The sequence below is a fragment of the Xiphophorus maculatus genome, chromosome 20 (assembly GCF_002775205.1).
Source record: "Xiphophorus maculatus strain JP 163 A chromosome 20, X_maculatus-5.0-male, whole genome shotgun sequence".
NCBI lineage: Eukaryota > Metazoa > Chordata > Actinopteri > Cyprinodontiformes > Poeciliidae > Xiphophorus > Xiphophorus maculatus.
In genome coordinates, this window is record NC_036462.1 from 732,313 (window position 1) to 753,518 (window position 21,206).

The window sequence follows — 21,206 nt, forward strand, 5'->3', positions numbered from 1 at the left end:
ATACATATACGTAATTTCAATGTCGTATGCACAGGGCTATGATTATTGTTTTAATAAAACCTCCACTATAGTTTTGAGTAAATGTTTTCTTACTTATCTTAAATGTAAAATGTGTTTTGTGCTTATATTTGACTAGATTACTACTTTGAGTGTGTTCTTTCAGCATAGTTTTTGTTTTTGAGTCTGTATCGAGTTATGATTAATTACTAGTTAGTTGACAATTATTTAAATAATCAGTTCATCACAATTACTCCTATTAACTGTTTCAGCCTACTCTGCATGTAGTCCACGTTAGCACATACTTCATCATATAGGCAGCTTACATCTTGATTGACAAAAATATAATGAATATACAGTATATCATTTATATCTCAGGAAACTAAATGTTAAAGTAAAACATTTCTGATATCACAATAAATGGCGCTGCTGCCTTTGGTATTGGAAGAGCACTCGGTTGTGTGTTAAACGTAATTTATATAATCTGTAATAAACACTTTATTTTCCTTTTGCATAAAACTCATGTAAGAATTGTTTAAAATAATTTCATATTCTGTAAAACAGACGTGTGCTAAAACAGTCTCACCTTGTGAAGAATCTGATGTCCATGTCGGAAGAAGCAAAACGGTTCCGAGTCGCTGCCTCAGCTTAAGGCTCCACCTGTTCCTGTAGCTGGCGGATTTCCTCCCGCAGAGCATTATTTTCCTCCAACACCAAATCCACAAAGGGTCTGGAGCCGAGACATAATCATGTTCCAGACATTAGTTGATGGGTTAGCCTCCTCCTCGCTGTCTGGCGGTGGTCTTTGCCTTCTCTCCCAAACCCCTGGTCGTGGAAAGAAGAAATGATTCCACTCGACCAGAGCAGGTTCAGCTCTCTGATGTGGTCAGGTTTGAAACGCCGGTGTTACAACCCCGAGTGTGAGCTCTGATGGCTAAGTTAGCTCTCCGGATTGCCACAATCCATTGTCTCCTTAACTCCTAATCAACAGAAAAGTTGAAAAAATAAAAATAAATAAAAAAATTGAGCCCACTGCTATTCACCGGTCAAACAGAAACATTGTGCCCAAAAACAGAAGAGGTGGAAGCGGGCGGCGCGATGGCCCAGCTGAAGGCTAGGAAGCCACCGATTCCAACTCTCTTTCTGACCAGTGTCCGTTCACCAGATTACAAAGTTGATTTATTTTTATGTTTTCAGCAAAAATGGTCTTTGGTCAAACAAACCTTTACAACAACCAGTGACTGGTGATTTAAAATCAGCCACAAAGTTCTGATTAGTGCATCTCTACTTCTAACCAAATTAAGTCAGCCAATGCATAAACAATAAGGATTTATTTCAAATGACTTATGAATGAAATGACAACTATGCTAAATATATTAATACTTTCACAGTGAAATGTAACCCACTAAGATGAATTGCATAAAATCTAAACTATAACAAAAAATCTATAGGAAATTCAAATTCTAAAGTTCTTTATTAGTAGAGTCCAAAATTAATCAAGTCTGACATAACTTTGCATGAAGCTGATGAAGTTCTAGATTGGATACATTTGGTATTGGCAGGACAAAGCTTTACAAACACACATCAAATGTGTCATTATGAATTTCTTGTTTGAAGCATATAAAGTCCGAAGAATGTTAAGTTACAACATTACATTTTTACTGTATTAAATCAAGTAAGTATAGCAACAAAATATGAAAGAATTTAACAAAAATAACTTTCTTTACAGGAGCAGAACTAATTCATGAAGATGTGAAGCTGCATATGGTTTTGTATGTAGCTAATGAAGCCTTGGTGAGTCTGAATGATGAGCAGGGGGGTTTGCAAGGACTATCCTCTAACAAAGTCCCACAAACTACAGCTGCTGCTGCTCCCAGATGGTTCCTCTGCCTCCGCTGCAGCGTCACTCATCAGCGAACAACGTCTCTCCTGCTCCAAAGGAGCAGGAATCTGCAGAGATCCTCAGCTCCTCCGTCATCTGTCTCCCCAGCTCCCGGATCAGCTGCCTGCAGCCCTGTGAGTCTGAACTCACAGCGCTCGCTTTCCTGTTTACCGATGGGGAGAGCGCAGAGGAGGATAAGTGGGGGATGGGAGAGGAGGGGGAGGAGTTGGGCTGCGAGGGGCTGTCTTTACATGTTTCTCCTCCTCCCTGCTTGGAGTCAGAGCAGCCCTGTTCTTCAGCTTCAGACTCTTCGCTCTCGCTGGATGAATCACTGCTGCTGCTCTCTGTAGAAGCTTGTTCTTCTTCCTCCACCACCATCCTTGCTGCACTCTCAAGTTCATCAAGCTCCAGCTCCAAATCTTTCTTCTGAAGCGGGGTGTGTTGCAACATGCTGGCCAACTCCAACATCTTCTTGGAACTGAGATTACCAAGAAAAAGAAAGAAAAAGTTTTAAAAGGAGAGTTTCTGCATTGACAGCTCAGATTGAGAAGAGAAAGAGACATCAAACTACAAACTGATCGGTACTGCCGCCTCACTTGGAAAGAGGCATGGCGGCTGACTTATCGACCGGCTTGGCGCACTAAAGACACAGCCACAGGATAACCATCTACAAATCTAATACTCATTAAGCAAATCCCATTCTCGTACGAATGCTAACTAGCCTGTGATTTGCAGAGGCGGTGGAGGCTCAATGAAATATGGAAATATGAATGTTTAATAATGTAAGAAGATGAGCTCTGCTGATACAAGGAGGCTGGGGACCTTTTGTTCCCCAAACCGCTGCTTTCTCGGAGAGAGGTGATAAGAGACTGCAAGGGATTACACAGAGAGGCAGATCAACCCTGCCCCCCCCAACTCATCCTGCTCTGAAAAACACGTACACACATGTACCTCTGAGTACGGGGAGATTAAAGCAGATGTTCGGGGCTGTGAACAGAAAGAGACGGAACCAATCAGACTGGAACTATGGAGGCTGATGGAATCACTTCATACTTTACAAGATGCAATTCCCTTATTTCAAAGGTTGGCGTTTGAGACAGTATTCACACACCTTGGACTGTTTAACATTTTTCTCATGCTACAATCACAAGTGTTGGTGTATTTTATTTGCATTTTTGTGTGACAGAACAAAATAGCACCTCCCCAAAGGAACCAGACTTTTTAGGCAAACGAACTAAAGACCGATCACAGCGGACTACACAGAGCTGGTGTGAATAAACCCTAATCAATCAAAGAAGAGCTTGTTGCAGTGTGTGCTTTCTGAGAATGCAGCTGGGATTGAGGAACAGAGGAGATGTGGCTTAGAACTCACTGGATGCACATGCATGAGATACATGGTACATGTGTGGGAGATTTCTTCTTCATCTGACAATAAAACTAGTTCTTTAAATGCAAGGAAAAATGTTGTGTGCCATCCTCAGCATGTGTCTACATCACACTGCTGATTGATGTATTTCTCAGATCAAATACATAGCGTTTTCTATACGATGAAAAATTGGGTCCAATGATGTAACCAGCAACTGCAACACATGAAAGTTGATGGGGTCTCGTAAATGACTCCCCAAGACTGCATCTGGGATTGTCAGACCAAGACATACCTCGGGTCACATACGCATCAATTTTCAGGGTTGTATTTATAAAACAATTTTAAAGCAAAATCAACTTAACATCCACTTTCCAATAATGACATCTATCACACAGAGTACGAACAAAACACATAGAAGCTTGTGGTTGTGAAAACCTTGTGGAAGATCTATCACTGGCTCTCCTGAGTGTGTAATGTGTGGCAGACAGAAAAAGGCCAACCAACCATGATCGAAACAAGCCATTAGTCTGAATAGATTCTGCGGAATGAAAGCTGAAAGCCATCTGAAAAGACTGCAGTAAAGTCCAGTCTGACTGCAGTCCAGATAATAAAAGTCCAGACCACGAGTGACTCCAGGCTTCAGCCCTGCTTCCCCAGAGATTAGGATTAGAAGAATGCCCTCATTAGGTAGTACATTAAACAGCATTCTTGTCCTGTCACTTTGACTTTACAGTGGTGTCGCCATGAACCGTAGCATACCGCTCTAGGTGTTAGACGATGTGCTGCTGACGATTGTCCTCCTGCATGGGCCCTCTTTTTGTAAAGGCATTACCTTTGTGTGGAGGACCCCGGCTGCACATTATCTACTCTGGGAAAGTCCACTGAGCTGCCAAAACCTAAAGTGATTGCAATTTGTCCCCTGGTGCGGTTAGCACATGTGTGCCGCCCCCATTGCCGTGGTGATTACTGAATGGAGACCTCTGTGGATCACCACCATTCAGGATGTGTCCATTCAAGATTGGAGAAAGTGTGCGAGAGCAGAGCTGGAGGGCGTGTAGGCGTGTGTGTGTGTGTGTGTGTGTGTGTGTGTGTGTGTGTGTGTGTGTGTGTGTGTGTGTGTGTGTGTGTGGAGGGACCACTGTTCTGCCATTCATATGCACACAAACTCTACCCCTCTTGCCCTCTCTGGCCCAATTAAACCACTGCTGAGCGCCAGGGTGGCTCCTCATTTTGATGCAGTCCTAATGAGAGCCCTGTTCTGGTGAATGGTGTTTGTGGAGGCTGCACATTCATTTAAGACCTAAGGAGGGGCTGTGTAAGCAGATCTTATTCTACCTCTGTATCTATTGCACACACATTCCATTTTGAAGTGTGAGAAAGAAGAAGAAAACAAACAGGCAGTGGGGGTCTGTGGGTCGGAACACTCTTTGTTCTTGCACACAAACACTTCGCAGAAAATGTGTCAGAAAAATCTGAAGACAATTTGGATGTTTAGAAGCTCGTGACAGACTTCTAGAAGAATATTTGAGCCATTCCAATTTCTATTGGTGTATATGCAGATGATATGCTTAAGATTTCAGGCCTCAGGCATACTTCATTCCATTCAGTCCATGCGTCCTTGAAGCAGACCTAAAGCAGATGTCTGCTGGACAGGTCTGCGCAGAACTACATTTTTATGACTGCATGCGCAATAAACTGTCTGACAAGAAAAAGTGTTGACATCGAACACTTTTGTATGCAACACTGAGGTGATGATGTTGACAGCTGGAGCAACCAGTTACAAGAATGTGCAGCATGGCTGCCCTTCTGTGCTGCACTAACAGGTGTGTGATGGCTAACCTGCTGGAGAAGAAATGGGGCCAGGTACCCAACTAGCTCATCAAACTTTCTAGAATCCATTCGGCTTGTGGGGAATTTGTCATGAGAATTGTAGGAAATTAGTACACACAAAAATTAAATCTCAGCTGTCTGACAGTGCACATGGAATCTGCACAGCTCACAGAATTTACACAGTACACTTGAGTAACATCATCAAACATCACACAAAAAGTCTGAAATGTACTCGTATTGGAAAGCACTATTTAGAATACAATAATTGTTGGAAAATATATTCCAAGTGTTTTAAACTTACATTTTCCATGCTAATGTAACTTTTTTCTTTAAAGGTTTTGTTGGCTCTTGTGGCCTTTATTTGAAAGTAGTTTGACAGGAAACGGGGTAATGAGAGAGGGGGAAGACATGCGGCAAATGTCGCCAGCCTGGGAATTGAGCCTGCAACCACCGCCACAAGGACTAAGGCCTCAGTATGTGGGTTGTGCTTTGCCCCTGCGCCACCACAGCAACCCCATGCAAATGTCACTTTTAGCTAGTTATATAGTTTCACTGTAGCAGATGTCCACAGAAATGACATTGTAAAAACTACTAAAGGTCGCACAGTGATGGAAGAACAGATGAGAGAGAGGTAAGGGTTTTGTCGTTACAATATTTACTAATATTATTGCCATGAGAAAATTTTGTCATATTATGCAGCCCTACCTCTCTTTAGCACAAAATGGAACACTTCCATGCAATCTTTTAATATTACTTCATTCATTACATAAATTTGTAAATTTTAAATTTAATCTTCGTAGTAGGTCAAAGATGGCTCCTAACATCTTACACTGCTGCTTTCTGTTTACTCTGAACTAGTCTGACATGCATTGAAATCTCATTTCAAACTGATGCCCTCATCTTTTCCATGTCAAAATTTCAGTTTTGAAAATTCAAATTATAATTGTCCTTTGGAGGACAGGTATTTCTTCAACAATCAGGATTCAGTGTAAAATATACCCCAAAAAAGAGAAGAAATTCAAGGAATGGAAGAATTGACAAATGGTACAGATGGATATCATATGGACAAACAGGTGGATGGATAGGAGAACAATAGAAACCCTGTAACATTCATTTGCAGCTTTACTGCCCACCATATCTGGAATTTTCCACACAACCTGGGTATCAACTGATAAAAACACCAGGAATGCCAACGGTAGGACAGAAAAACACTCCACCTCCAGTTCCTTAGCTGTCTGCTGAAACACTGATTCACAACATGTGTAAATAAAAATCCCTCCATTCTCTGGAGACGGAGAAAATCCCTGCATCCGAGAATCTTAAACCACTGTCGTATAGGATTGTGTTTTCAAAGAGCCAACGGGAGGCGGAGGGTACACTGATATATAACGGTAACCTTTGCTGATGAGGACGAAGAGTGAGGGAGCCAATAAAATTTCTGTTTAGGTACCTGGCACTAAGAAGCCTTTGTGAGAGCATCCTGCAGTGACGATGGGCCAGAGGGGCCTCCTGCAGTAGAGCCACTTCAGTCATGGCCCTGTATTCTCTTTCCCCCCGTGGGAAGTCATTATTGAGATAGCAATGGAGAAGGGGGGTGCTTGTTTTCACTCCCCTCCCTCGCTCTGTGGTGGGAGAAGCTCTGTTTGTGGTGGATACAAAGGCTCTGTCCGGAAGGAGGGAGCGATAATGTTGTACACAATCCGGTCATTACCACACTGCTGTTGTGGCTTGCCTTCATTAAACTGTGGAAGGGAGACTTTTTTATTTCTCCAAGGTTGGAAAACTTCTGCTGAGACAAAGATGCATCCATTTGCCAAAGTATTTGGCGAGAACGGGCAGAGGGAGCGTCTCTGCGTATGTGAGCCGCCTGTGTCTGTGAAGCCAAGTTAAATTACAGTCTTGGGTTTCTCTCATCCAGCTCATGTTTGCTCAGAGAGTGGCTCATTCAGTGAGCCCATGGTCTTGAAAAACATGTCAGATAAAGCTTGTCCTCAGATGTAGAAATCTGGGTAATAGAAGCACTGGAATCCCTTGGAGAGACTTGTGGAGGCTTCATTCACTAGCTCAAGAAAGTGTGGGGGAGGGTTGATAAAGGCTGACAACTAGGAGATGCAATTCTTCAGTGTGACTAAACACCGGAATGCCCCCCCAGACGCTGATAAGTATTGCAGATATAAGGAACACAGATGACTTTATCCATAAGACATTGAGTTTGGTTTCACAGCAGCCTAAAAAAGGCTTTACTGTAGCTTTGAGACAATGAGACAGGGATCAATCAACTGTCTGATGCCAGTCTGAGGTGATGTTATGTGGAAGGATAACAGATTTGACTTTGGGAATCATTCTTGTTCAAAATAATTTTAAAGCTTGACATGTTTTTCAAATATTAGTAATGTAAACTAAAGACACTGTTTAATCTACCCACTTCCTTTCACAAGCAAATGTGTGAAGCTTTCTTTGTTGTTATAGATTCACATACAACAGGGATGGATGGATAGATGAATGGATGGATAAATGAATGGATGAGTGAATGGAAGATGGGGTTGATCCAGTCCCTATGATGTAAACTTTCTGTTGAATAAAGCTCAACATCTGTGTTGAAGTTTTATATACTGTTAAGAATTCAACAGGTAGATAGATAGATGTTAACATTCATGCTCTTATTTTGAAGAGGTTGATGACTGTTTATGGAGCAGTTCCATTTTCCTCTCCTCATGTTCCTTCTTTTTTCAAACAAGAAGCATACAGGAACAAAATAAAAACATAAAAACAATATCTAAGGGCATAATAGAACTAGTAAATTATAACATCAAATCTAAATCGGTGCTTGAGAATTGTAGTCTTCCAAGGGAAGAAATAATTTGAATTGAATTTAGCACATTAACTTCTGTTAAATAGACTTATTTTATTGTTGTTGCACAAAGACACAACAGAAATGTCACTGCTTGGCTCACTGGAGCACACAGAGGGAAAAAAAATAAAATTATATATATATATATATATATATATATATAACATAGCATTTTCAGACAGTAAACACCATAACACAACAAATACTGTGTTGATGTACTGCATTTGTATGCGTTAGCTGAAATAATGTTTATCATTGGAGCTGTTGGGTTAGCACAACATACATTTTAGTGTTAAAATGAGAACAGAATTATTGACTGAGGATTTTGTTACGTTAGGTAAAACTCATCCCATCCATTTTTGTCTGATTAAGAAACACTTCATTTTTGTATTATACTGATATTTAATTCAAACATTGTAAAGATTTGGCTCTTTTCAGTTTCAAGCCTGTGATTTCTCTATGCTCCAGAAATCATGGAGATTCCTAGTTTTATAGGGCTCCACCTCAAAACATCAGCCTGTGAAGCCACAATGACAAGAAAAAAACAACACACATAATCAGTTGTATTAACTGGAATGCTCTCCAAACATGAGAGGAACAAATTATGCAGGCTCAGTTGTCTGTTTAAAATGAGCATGTGTATTCAAGACAAAATCTGGAGTGGCCCCATGCTGAGAGGAAATCTGCACTACTTATCCCCGTTAGATTAGTGACATTTGTTTCTTTCTTCTTCCCAGTGGGACCCATCAGGATCTCCATCACTGCTGAGACAAAGCAGCTCCTTAATCTCCTTTATTTTAAAGCATCCAGGATGACCATTTGACAGCTGAGTGATGCAGCCCAAAGTGATGCTCATTATTAACAAAGATCTTGATAACACGCCTGGGCCAGAGCCCACTGTTCGAGTCTTCGAAGGAGGATTTAATTTCTTGGCTGAACCTTACAGCCCCAAACACAACATCTGTATTGTTCGGGTTTTACATCTACGACTCACCATGACAGAGTCTGTAGAGATAGGTTATTTACAGGGTAGTAACCTGCAAATTTTCTTAAATACTGTCAAATTTAAGAAACACGTCATATCAGACTACAAAAAATACCATACTAAAAATATTCACACCCCACTGAGTATTTTAGCCATTTTATCATGTTACAAGCATTAACTACAAACTTGACCTCACAAAAAAGTAGAGATCATTTTACCAGAACCATATATAGTCGAAACCATAAGTTTACATACAAGTAATAATGAGAAGAATAAAAAGACTCATACACCTTTTTCTATGTCACAGTCCAAAGTTAAAACTTTTATTAATGTCTTCTGAATCAGAAGTTTACATAAATTTCTACTGTATTTGGTATCATTACCTTTGAACAGAATGACTCGGGTCAAACGTTTTGAGTTTTCTTCCAAAGGTTTCTCACGATACTTTGCTGAAGTTCTGGCCCATTCCTCTGGGTTGAATTATACTTCCAACTTTAACCCTAACTTTTACGTAGTTTCAAACTGTGCTCATAGTGATCTGATCTGTGGTGTGCTGGGGAAGCAGGCTGAAGGTGGAGGACACCAACAGACTGAACCACAAGGCCAGCGAGTTTGTTGGAGAGGAGCTGGACACTGACAGTAGTGTCAGAGAGTAGGATCCTGTCTAAGACGCAGGCCGTCTTACACAAGTCTCATCCACTTCATGACGTGCTGGCCAGATACAGGAGCACCTTCAGCCATTTTTATCTAAATGCACCACAGAAAATCATTTCTGCCTGTGGCCATCAGACTTACAATGCCCAACTCTGAGTAACTTACATCTAATTTTCTCACAAGGTTTTCAATGGGGTTCAGTATAGTAGTCGCTTAATTTTTTCCAGAGTAAAATATAAATTTTATCGCTTATATTTGCATTATTAATACTTGACACCTTTGGTGTAATAGCAAATCCCCAGCAATATCAATAAAGTATATTGATCAAAAAAGTATATTCTATTCTACTCTACTGTCCTCTTTGTTGTGCAGAATCTCTGCAGGGGAACCTTTGGCCTTCAAAATCTCATCCTGGAACTAATGAATTGAAAAGGCACTTGGTGTATTTGGAGTCTTGAGATAATGCTGATGTAAGTATGTGTCATGTGCTTTGGGCACATTCTAATCATTTATGTCTATTTTTCTAAATTGTTTTGTTTATAGACTGACTTTCTGTTTTTTCTTAATATTTTGGAGTTTAGATAATCTCTTATTTTTGGTAATTAATTTGATTACATTAATTTGTGGCGCTGTTGGTCCGCATATATATAGGCTGGGTTTCGACGTGAGTGGGAGACCCGCCCTTCCATTACCACCACCGGGGATGTGTCCTGACACAGTGCACGCACGTCTCCAGTAGCTGCATGCTGCAGTTGACGTCTCCAGCCTGCCATGCAGTAGTTCTGTTAGGTTTTGTTTGTTTGCTTTTTCGTTTGATGTTGGCCTGGTGGGACCAGTGGTTCTGTTTCCGATCTTTCTTTTGCAGTAGATTATTTTTGCTTTAGTCCGGTACTAGTAGGGGCTTTGACGGCCCTGTGTAGGGTTGGTCCCCTGCTGTACCATTTTGTTCTTTTTGATCGGTTCACCAGGTCCAACTTTCTGTTAATACTTTTGGGGTTTTGTTTTTTCCTCTCTTTTTTGGGACACGGGGGACTCAGGGTATTTAACTCTCTCTCTTTTTTTTCTTCACAGAAAACCAAAGCAGCTCAACCAAAAGAAAAGTTCAAGAGAGTTTTAATTTTTGAACCCTCATTCTTGCCTCCGTGTCCTCAAATACGTTGCGCCCTTTTTGGACGTAACAGTATGATCAAACAAGCTCATCGGGAGGCAATCTGAAGGGAAACTGAGGTCTGGAGCTACAAAGAAAGAAGACAAACAGAACAGCAAAAATCAGGGTTGGTGTGCAACATAACTTGCTAGGAGGTCACACAGTTAAGCGCTGCTCTCACTCACTGTGTAAGGGTAAGGAAGATCCCATACACTGGGGTCTTAAATCATGTTGAAGTCTTTGCAAGGCAGTAAATCTGAGACAGACATCCTGGCAGTCGGTGGAACTTTAGAAGGAGAAGTGCCCATGGGATGGCTGGGAGATTAGATAAATCAAACAGCCCCCCACAGTGAGTGTACATCCATTAATCGCATATCCATCATGCGAAGATGATCACTTCTGCTTTGTAGGCGGCAAGCAATGACAAGATAGAGGCGTCATATAGCCAAGAATCCATTACGTCTCATCTTGCCACGAAGAGGAGGTGAGAACTGATTTCACTCTGGGGAATGTGTCACGGTGCAGGAAACAATGCCAACAGCCAACATGATCCATCATCGAACCAAGATCCACTGAAGGAAACGACAGGAAAACCTCTAAAGAAGACAACTTCCTTCTTCCTTCTAGCAAATGTGGTGAAGCCAAGAGACATGGTAGAGTGAGGGGATGAGCAGAGGGATGGGGGTGTCATCAGGATGAAAGAAGGACTCATCAACTTATTCACTTTGTCGCTATGTTTATTGATTTTTCAATTCCTCTAGTGACTTCATTTTTTTTCAAAACAATAAATAATAATAAATTTAGCTTATTCTGTTTTGTGTAATGTATGTATATTGTGTAAAATATGAACACAGCGAGAAAAGAGTTAGCTCTAAGTTTCTGGTTTATTTAAGTTGACATAAACAAAACCAGAAGTGCTATGGCACTAACAACTGCTAACAACTGTCATGACAGTTGGGTACAAACATCAAGTATGGACATATAATAGAACAAGTACTGTGTACGCACCTTTAGCAATATATTACATGTTGTTGGAGAGTTTTATGGGGTTTTTATGGGGACAGGCTGGACTGCAGCCTGTCCTGAGCAGCATTGAAAGTGGCTATTAGCCGCTATTAGCTTCTACTGCTTCTTCAGCACTGCAGTCAGTTTGACACAGTCATCCGTTCAACATCAAACCTTCACAGCAGAGCAGACTCATTTCACTCGGTGTCCACATTGCAAATAAATGACATATGTAAAGCTGAGTACCACTATGGATCAATGCTCGCCAGTTGCCGTGACAACCTTTACTACTTCAATTTCTGACTGGGGAGGAGGGAACAGAGGTGGGGGTGGAAGGAGCATTGGGACGCCCACTAGAAGGAAACAAACTCACCCAGTATATCACTTTCATTCTATTGGCTGAGAGGTTGCCAGGTGACGGTGCTCTTTTGTTCCAAGCACTAGCAGAAAATGTTTCCAAGCGGAGATTTGATTTGAGCAGAGGCAAGTTTTGAGTGTTAGGAGAAATGTTTGAGAAAGAACAGTGAATATTGGAAAGACAGCAGAAGTTTTGAGTACAAGCATTATAAGTTTTAAAAAGACAGACATGAAACCTGCTTTAAGACTGAAAATTTAAGCACAAGTTTTGAAAGTTTTGAGAACAAAAGACATAAAATCCTGCTTTCAGACTGAGAATGTGTGCTCTCAAATTATGGCAGAAAAATTCCCCCATAGTTTGGCAGATTTTGAAAACAACTTAAACATATTTTTCATTAGACCCACATTTCTACATGAAGGTATTTTTATTGGTCTGTAATCTAATCAGAAATGTTATGTTTTCATTAGCTGTTACCAACAAATCATCATCAGTAACAAAAAAAAGCTTTAAAGCAGTTTGTAGGGAATTCATGTGATGAACTGATGTGTTTAACTTTTGAGCTGAGTTACTGAAATGGATGAACTTTTCATAGATATCCTAATGTATTGAAAATGACTGTAGTTAAGCACTGCTAGAAGTCATCCGTGAAGTTCTGATGCATAGAATCACAAATCTAAATCTAAACTGTCACAGAGAGTAAACACAAAAAGCATGCTTTATCTGCAGCATTGCTCACTAAAATGGCACATTAGAGGTGTATTAAAATTAAATGTGATAGGTACACTTAATGATATTGTATTAGCCATTAGGTAATACATTCAGCAAGTACTTTTACTTTTAATACTTTAAGTATTTTAAAAAGACAGTACTTAATTACCTTTACTCAAGTAAGAATGTTAATGTGGTACTTTTACGTTTACTCGAGTACATTTTATTTGTTTATTTGCACTTTTACTCAAGTACATTGTTTGCGTACTTCCTCCACCACTGCATTTTGGAGCAATTTCCAATCGGCTTGGTGTTCACATATGCTTTTGAACTGCGCTAGAATTCACTTCAGCTGGACTAAGATCTAGGTTTTTAGGCAGATCAGAGTTAGTTTTTTTTGTCCGTATCAAACTGCATTCACACTGAAGCGGACTAAACAGGGCTGGTATGAATGCGCCCTTAAATCACAAGAGCGGATTGTATGAAATATCCATGGAGTGTGAGCCAAAATACATATCCTACAGGAGAAAAAAGGCAGTCAGGCTTAGTGTCTCTCTCAAGTGGCTCAAGGTGACAGAAGCTCTGTAACCTGGATGTCTTTTTCCCAATGCGACGGCCTGCAAGGGCTGATAATAAAAAACGCATCTCTATCAAAGAGAGATGTAACAATAGAATCTGCGCTTGGGGCTGCCACAGAAAGGGCTAATCCATTTAATAATCGATGTAGAGCATAGCTGGAATCACCCCGTCAAGCTGACATTGAGTTCCAGAGTGCAACGAGGAGGAGCAGCAGCGCTCTGGTCGGTGCCCCTCAGCAGATAAGAGACTGATTGACTTTTCCTGTGAGCTGACAGAGCTTAAGCAGCTCTAGGGACTCGTACAGCAGCTCCGTGTGTGTCAAAAAGAGAGAAAAAAAGAAGGCATGTTCTTATGGCAGAATCATTATGAGGTTGTTAAGTGAATGTTCATGAATGATTTAAAGATATAAATCAAGCTCAGACGCTGAGTGAAAAAAATCTCTCAGAAATTCAATACCAGTGTTTGGGTGGAGAAGATTTAAGATTCTTATATCAGCAAAAACTCCAAGTGTTTATATGAGATAAAAAGTAAGTAAACTAATCTTTAACTTATTTTTTATCTGCTTCTGTCAGAAAGCACTGGACCGACAGAAGCACTGTTCCTGAACCCTTGTGACAGTATAATGGCCAGTGAAAATCCTAAACAACAAAAGTTTTCTAATTTAACCAGGAGAACGAATAGCCTAGCTAGCAAAATAGCATAAATGGCTGCCTCCAACATGGAACCACTTGGCAAAAGTAAATGCGGAGATCTTGTTTCCGTGTCCCAACTGATCACAGAACTATCTTGGCAGTGGAACAACTTTAAAGCTGCAGTATGTAACTTTTTCAATACCATGGACTTAACCTGAAAATTTGAACAAGCTCCTACAAGCCCTGCCCCCTTGCTCACTGCTGCGTCATGCAGCCCTCCCTCAGCAGAACCTCCCACACAGAGAAAACTAGAGTGAATGCGCAGTCTAGTAAACAAAGCTCCACTACAGCAGATAAACAGCTATAGCATTGGGTAGGTATCAACGTTATGATTTGCATTTTAAAAATAGTTGGCTCATATTTAATTTTAACATTGCACTCTTTTTAGAAGTTATAAATATCTAGTAAGCTAACATACAAGCAGCTACGACATGTACTTACTCCATGTTAGATAAGGTTTGCTAACGATCTAGGCAACATGTCAAGTTAATTAGCAACTCTTCATTTTGCAAGGTGTGACATTTCATCTATATGTTATTAGGTCTGTCGCGATAAACAATAAATCAATTAATCGTACGATAAATTAAAACTATCAACCTCATTTTAATTATCGGCTTTATCGTTTCTTCCGACCTTTTTGTCTTTCTGTTGATGACACTGAATGAAAAAAGGCTCAACTCCGGTGCTCTCCACTGACTGACTCCACTGACATCTCCCATCCTCATTTTCTTACTGTAAAGCCCAGCGCACACGACACGATTTTAGAGCTGTCGGCCCATTTTCAAAACCTGAGAGACCACAAACTAGCCGACAGAAATCCTAGGTATAACGGTTTGATCGGGTTCAAGCCTGCCGTGTGGTGTCCAACAATGGGCACAAAATAATTGCTATAAGTTCAGTTAACTAATTTTAAAACCAGGCATTAATCAATGCTTTACTACAATCTACCTGCAATGCATGTGGCTAGTGTCAGTCCTGACTGAATGAAAATCATGTCACGTTAACGAAGAACAGCTGAAAAGTTACCGGGTTTCTCAACTGCAGTAGCAATTTCGCTCCAACTACTTCCCTTGTCATTTCTATATTCTTTGCATGAAATGTTGAATAAACATTAATGTTGTTTCCTCATATAATCTCCAATGTCCGGGATTCCCCTCTGTAATTTCCCCTCAGAAAGCACGGAGGAGAATCCTCGCTTTCTGATTGGCTACCTGTCACATTCAACAGGCTGCATTAACGCTCCCAGTCGGGGAAAACCCCTGATTTAGATCAGAGCGGCCACGATGATCTACTGCAGGGTTGCTCAAATTTTTTGAGACCAAGATCTACTTTTTCTCTCACCAGCCGACTGAGATCTACCTCATGACACAAAGACATAAAAATTCCGGAAAATCGATCTTGAAGATCCAATCTATGCATAATTACTAGACCTGAATGCAGTGAAGACAGCTAGGATCCTACTAAGTTAATCTCCAAGATGCTGAAGGATGTTGTGGGGGACGGCACATTCCCGTCTCCCCCGGAACTAGAGTGCGTACAGCACACAGCTGGATCCAAGCCCTAAGCAGGACGACCTTCATCCTTGCATTCCTTCGGAACTGGAGAAAGAAGTCATTATAAGATGGTCCAGGCAGCACAAACTAAAGTATCAGGGAACCACCCTGAGAATATATCCAGATCTCAGCATCACTCTTGCAAAGAAATGGTTGGCATTCAATGATGTTAAAGGGGCTCTTTACCAGAAAGGTGTGACATTTCATCTTCTTTTCCTTACCTGTCCTAAATTTACGTTTGAGAAAGAAACTTATTTGAAATGGCAGAAAAGGCCCAGGAGTTTTATGAATACTTCATTGCAAAATAAACAACCTGCAGACTTTTTTGACCCAGGATGAAACAGATGGGGAGAACGAAAAAAGAGGAAAAAATTATTCTAAAATAAGCAGATTATTGACTTGTATCCTATTGCACCTGTGGACTCTGCAGTGAACGACGCATTGCTGAGAAGGGGGAAGACGGATAAAGAAACCATTTGTCCCTGGTTTTAGTTTCACAGAACTTAGTGGGTAAAACAATTCAGCTTCAAGAGGATGCAGCGTTCATATGTGTTCATCCATATGTGCTCTTGGGACCAGGACACCCTAGGCCGCAGTTCGATGATCGACTTTGTCTCACTGAATTTGCGGCCGTATGTCTTGGACACTCCAGTGAAGAGAGGTGTGGAGCTGTCCACTGACTACTACCTGATGGTGAGTTGGCTCCTAGGGTGGGGGAAGATGATGAGCAGACCTGACAGGCCCAAACGTATTATGAGGGTCTGCTGGGAATGTCTGGCAGAGTCTCGTGTGAGACGGAGCTTTAACTCCTACCTCCGGAAGAACTTTGAACACGTTTTGGGGGAGGTGGTGGACATTGAATTTGAGTGGATCATTTTCTGTGCCTCCATTGTAGTGGCAGCTTATCAGAGCTGTGGCCGCAAGATTAGCAGTGCATGTCAAGTAAGTAACCCTAGAACCCGCTGGTGGACACCTTTGGTGAGGAATGCTGTCAGGCTGATGAAGGAATCCTACCTGGCCTTTTTGGAACCCCAGAAGCAGCTGATCAGTACCGGCAGTCTACCAAAAGACTACCACACGGCTTTGAGGCGATTCTCACCATAAAGCATTCCAGGAAAGGACAGCACCAACACTGTTTATAGTGGGAATGGTGTGCCTATGACCTCGACTTGGGACATTGTGGTCGTTTGGGCAGAATACTTCAAAGTCCTCTTCAATCCTACTAACATGCCTTCCATTGAGGAAGCAGAGCCTGGGGACCCTGGGTTGAGGTCTACAATCTCTGGGAATGAGGTCGCTGAGTCAAGAGAGGCAAGGCCCCGGGGTTGGATGAGATTCGCCCAGAGTTCCTTAAGGCTGTGAATTTTGTAGGGTTGTGTTGGTGACGCGACATATTGCATGGAACACTGAACCAACTCTACACCTACGGAGTTAATTAATCAAAATAAATGCATTAAAGTTCTAGACCTTTCCATAACATATTGCTGTGCAACATCAATACTCTGCTGACCGGAAATTCAGCTATTAGCATATCATAAAACTGATACAGCAACAGTCTTCTGTCAGAGGTCTTTTTAAATGAACTGACATCAGACTTATATAGCACTTTTGAAGACATTAAAAGACACTTTTCATTTTTCATTCCCTTTCAGGCACACATTCACACACTGATGATGGCAAGCTACTTGATTGTAGCCAGAGATCCAACCATTCTGAACATACTTGGATGATACCAGTTATGACAACATTAAGTTTCTCTTTGAGATAAAATAATTTTTGAATTGAATTTAAATGGGGAAAAAACTTACTTATGTGTTTATGCAACTTTTCTACACATGAAAAATTGTCTTCAGCTCATTTATATGTAGGGAATTCTCAGGCAGATTTCTTTTACAGGGTGACAAAGCCATGGTTCACAGCTGTAAGTCTTTGGAAATATTCACAAATATTAATTCCCAATCCTACAGTCCAGATGACTCTTCAATTGAGGAGATAAACGCAAGCCATCAAGCTTAAACCCTGCAGCTGATTTCTTACATTCCAGCATTTGAACCGTTCTCAGAGCAGAACTTCAGATTCGGAACTGGAAAAGTCTTGACGTAGGGGGAGCGGTGGTGGTGGTGGTGGGGTTGCACTAAATCCCCGTGGACTTGTTATTGTGTCTACATCTGGGCACAGAGCCTACAACATCAGGCACACATTTTTCAACTGGGCTTCTTTCCAGATGAGCACATCACTCAGCTGAACTTTGGCCAAGAGTAAAACAGAGCTCATTACTGAGAAATGTGCTTGCAGGCTCACATTTAAAGTGTTCAATTTTTAAATATGAACTAGGAGGAGAAAGCGGATGACCTGTATCATCTGAAGAACAAAGCACAGATTCTCGATGTTAGGCTTGAAGAGCTACAGTGAATTGCACACCCTAGACTTTTTTGTCACATTACAATGCCAAACCTGAATATACAGTAGCACAGAACTGTAAAGTGGATGAAAAATTATGCAATATGAAAATGCATGGTGTGCAATTGTATTCGATCTAAGTCAATTTATTGTGGAAGCTCATAATTTTTAAATTAATTTTCTAATTTATTGAACTAGTCTATATTTAGTCTAAGTGTTTCAGGAACTTCTGATTAGGCCTGCCATAATAACAAATTTTGCTGGCCAATTAATTGTCCCAGAAACTGTTGCGATAAACTATAATATTGTCATTTTGAGACCATTGTTAACAAATAGCATAAAAATTGCATAACAATGCAAATACACCTTGTCTGGAACACCTTTTAAATAAAAAATTGGGATAGGGGTTGGAGTTCACATTCAGATCCTCCGGCTCATGGCAGGGGGAAGAAGGAGCTGCCACCCACAAAATGCATCGGTGCGTTTTAGGTGTGACAATGTCAGTTGTTTAGTTGCTACTGTTTTACTGAGTAGCAGTGGTTCATTGGTGATTGTGATGAACACAGTCACCAATGATTCAGTTGAATCCAAAGCGCTCCCAGACTGCAACTGTCACGTTCGGCTTTTAAACCAGCGTTTCCCTGGCTCGCTCACCCTCATCAGGCTTTATGTTATGCTGTGTGGTAGGAGACCAGGAGCCTGGTAGGTAACTGAGGTAATGGTCACTCTGTGACAGCAGTTAGCACTGCTCCCTCGCATTCATTTCTATGGAACTTGCATGGTGAGGTGACAGTTGCTTGACCTCATCCAGAAGAGCAAACAGCGTAATTCGTGCATGTGAAATTTCTAGCTTGTACATGTTGACGAGCACACGCGGGCTAATGACGCTACACAAGAAAGTAGAAAATTATTCAAGTCCTTTTGTTGCTGTTGATGGGTTTTGAAGCAAAACTTAGCCCCTAGTGGGTCAAGAGAAGCAGTCTTATCATCCATCGCATATCGCTTGTGCATCAGATTTATGGGTGTATCAGAAACACATTGCAAATATTATAGCTCGGGACTTGTGTGAGTAAAAAAACAAAATTATTTGCAATAAAATTTTTATCATGTGAAAATCTATATAATTAATTAATTGAATTTAACAAAACTCATTAAAAGTATTTTTTATTGTTTGGCTTTCCCATAAGACTCGTCATTGTAAATATTTGTCCTGTCTCTTTTAATTTGTGTTTTATGAATACTGTACAACACTTTGGTGCAGTTAATACCTGTTTTTAAAGTGCTTTATAAATAAAATTGACATTGATTAAAATACCAGCCACAATTCTAACACATGAACATGTTTTGATAGAAGTCAATCTATTGTAGCCCAGACTATAACATGCTTAGTGTTGGCTACGTAAATTAACCCTATTGAGTCTAAGAAAATGTATGATGATAGCTATTTTATGACTCAGTTTTGCTACTTCTGCTAGACAAGGGGAGATAAATAACCGACTGAACTATTTGCACTCTTGAACTGTCCCTACTGAGACAAATCATTCGGCTGGACCTCTCATCTAAATTACTAATGTTTTTTAAGAGCTGAGTGGCACTTCCCAGGGAACTGAAGGTAAAACCCTTAAGAATGTGGTGTATGAAGCTGAGCACGGATTTGTGTGCCTGGATGGACTTACCTGACCCTCTGGATCCAGATGCAGTAATCTGTGATGTACAAGTCGTTCAGTATGTAGGCTGGGTCGTTCTCTCTGAAGACTTTGTGAATATCCAGCAGGCATTTGAGGACACAGGCTTTCCCTTGGCACGGGAACACAGTGTGGCAGGCAAATGGAAAAACAGTGTTATTTGAAGTCTGTACAGAGGATGAGTACGTGCTGTGGCTGCTGGCAGATGCAGCATCCATCTTAAGGCTCGCAGTCTTTGTTCCATACATAAAAGCCAAGGTATGAGATGAGAGGGAAATCCTAGCATGCAGCAGGGTAATTTGATCCATATGTTTCAAGAAGAGTTCCTGGGTAAGAAGGGACTCATTTGAGGCATAGGAGACAAAGAACCTGAGTGTGTGTTTAACAACCTTGACACTAGAAACCTATTTTGGATTCGTTTTGCATTCTATTTAATGCTGGTTCTATCTGGAGTGTGTAACTTTAGTATTGAGGCTACATGATGTTGGTGTTTGTTGTGCGATGAGTTGTAAGGATTGCACTGATATAAAAATTTGGCCCAATATCAAAATCCAATATTCTCATTGCAGCTGTGGCCGATAACCGATATTTACCAATATTGTGTATATATACAGAATATATATATACACTGCTCAAAAAAATAAAGGGAACACTCAAATAACACATCCTAGATCTGAATGAAAGAAATATTCTCATTGAATATTTTGTTCTGTACAAAGTTCCATTTGCACAACAGCAGGTGAAATTGATTGTCAATCAGTGTTGCTTTCTAAGTGGACAGTTTGATTTACTTGGAGTTATATTGTGTTGTTTAAGTGTTCCCTTTATTTTTTTGAGCAGTATATATATATATATATATATATATACACACACTGCTTTTTTTTGAGCAGTATATATATATATATATATATATATACTTCCCAGTCCTTTCTACACCTTGAAAGAAAACAATCACAGTGCTGAGTTCTCTGCTTCAGTTTAACTCCCCACAATAATGCAATGCATCACTGTCACTCCAGAGACAAACAGCAACAAGATGGAAATAAATGCTGTTGTTTTGTTGTTGTTTTTAAAGGCTTTATTGCTTCTAGTGGCCTTCATTTGAGAGTAGTCTGACAGGAAAGTGTGTTAAGAGAGAGGGGGTAGAGAGGGTCATCCATATATGGGTTGTGCTTTACCCCTGTGCCACCACAGCACACCCAAATATCGATCCCATTTTTATTTATTGGACCGATATCAATAAGTTAAAAATAACTAGAATATGTGCAAATTCTCGTCTTGACACTGTCGACCTCCGGATGAAGAAGGCCCATACCAATGTGTAAGTAGATGTTAGTACAAAAATATTGTGAATCCCTAAAAAAATTATTAAAGTTAGCCGCTATTAATATTAGTGCAGATATATTATGCATCCCTATAAAACAACTACAACTGACCAATGCTGATGTTAGTGCCGATATATTGTGAATCCCTATAAAAAATTCTGTAAAATAGGTCCATATTGAGGCCAACTC

The 21,206-nt window shown here is 40.6% G+C and overlaps 1 protein-coding gene across 1 annotated transcript in view; it reads right to left on the reverse strand.

Moving 5' to 3' along the window:
• Window positions 1-1,452: 1,452 nt before the first annotated feature.
• Window positions 1,453-21,206, reverse strand: part of shq1 (SHQ1, H/ACA ribonucleoprotein assembly factor) — a 55,818-nt gene continuing 36,064 nt past the window's right edge. The window contains exons 11-12 of the mRNA XM_023324662.1: window positions 19,684-19,804; window positions 1,453-2,357 (exon numbers count right to left, since the gene is read on the reverse strand). Of these exons, the coding sequence (XP_023180430.1) occupies window positions 1,901-2,357; window positions 19,684-19,804 (578 nt within the window). The 3' untranslated portion in view covers window positions 1,453-1,900. The remainder of the gene's footprint in view (window positions 2,358-19,683; window positions 19,805-21,206) is intronic.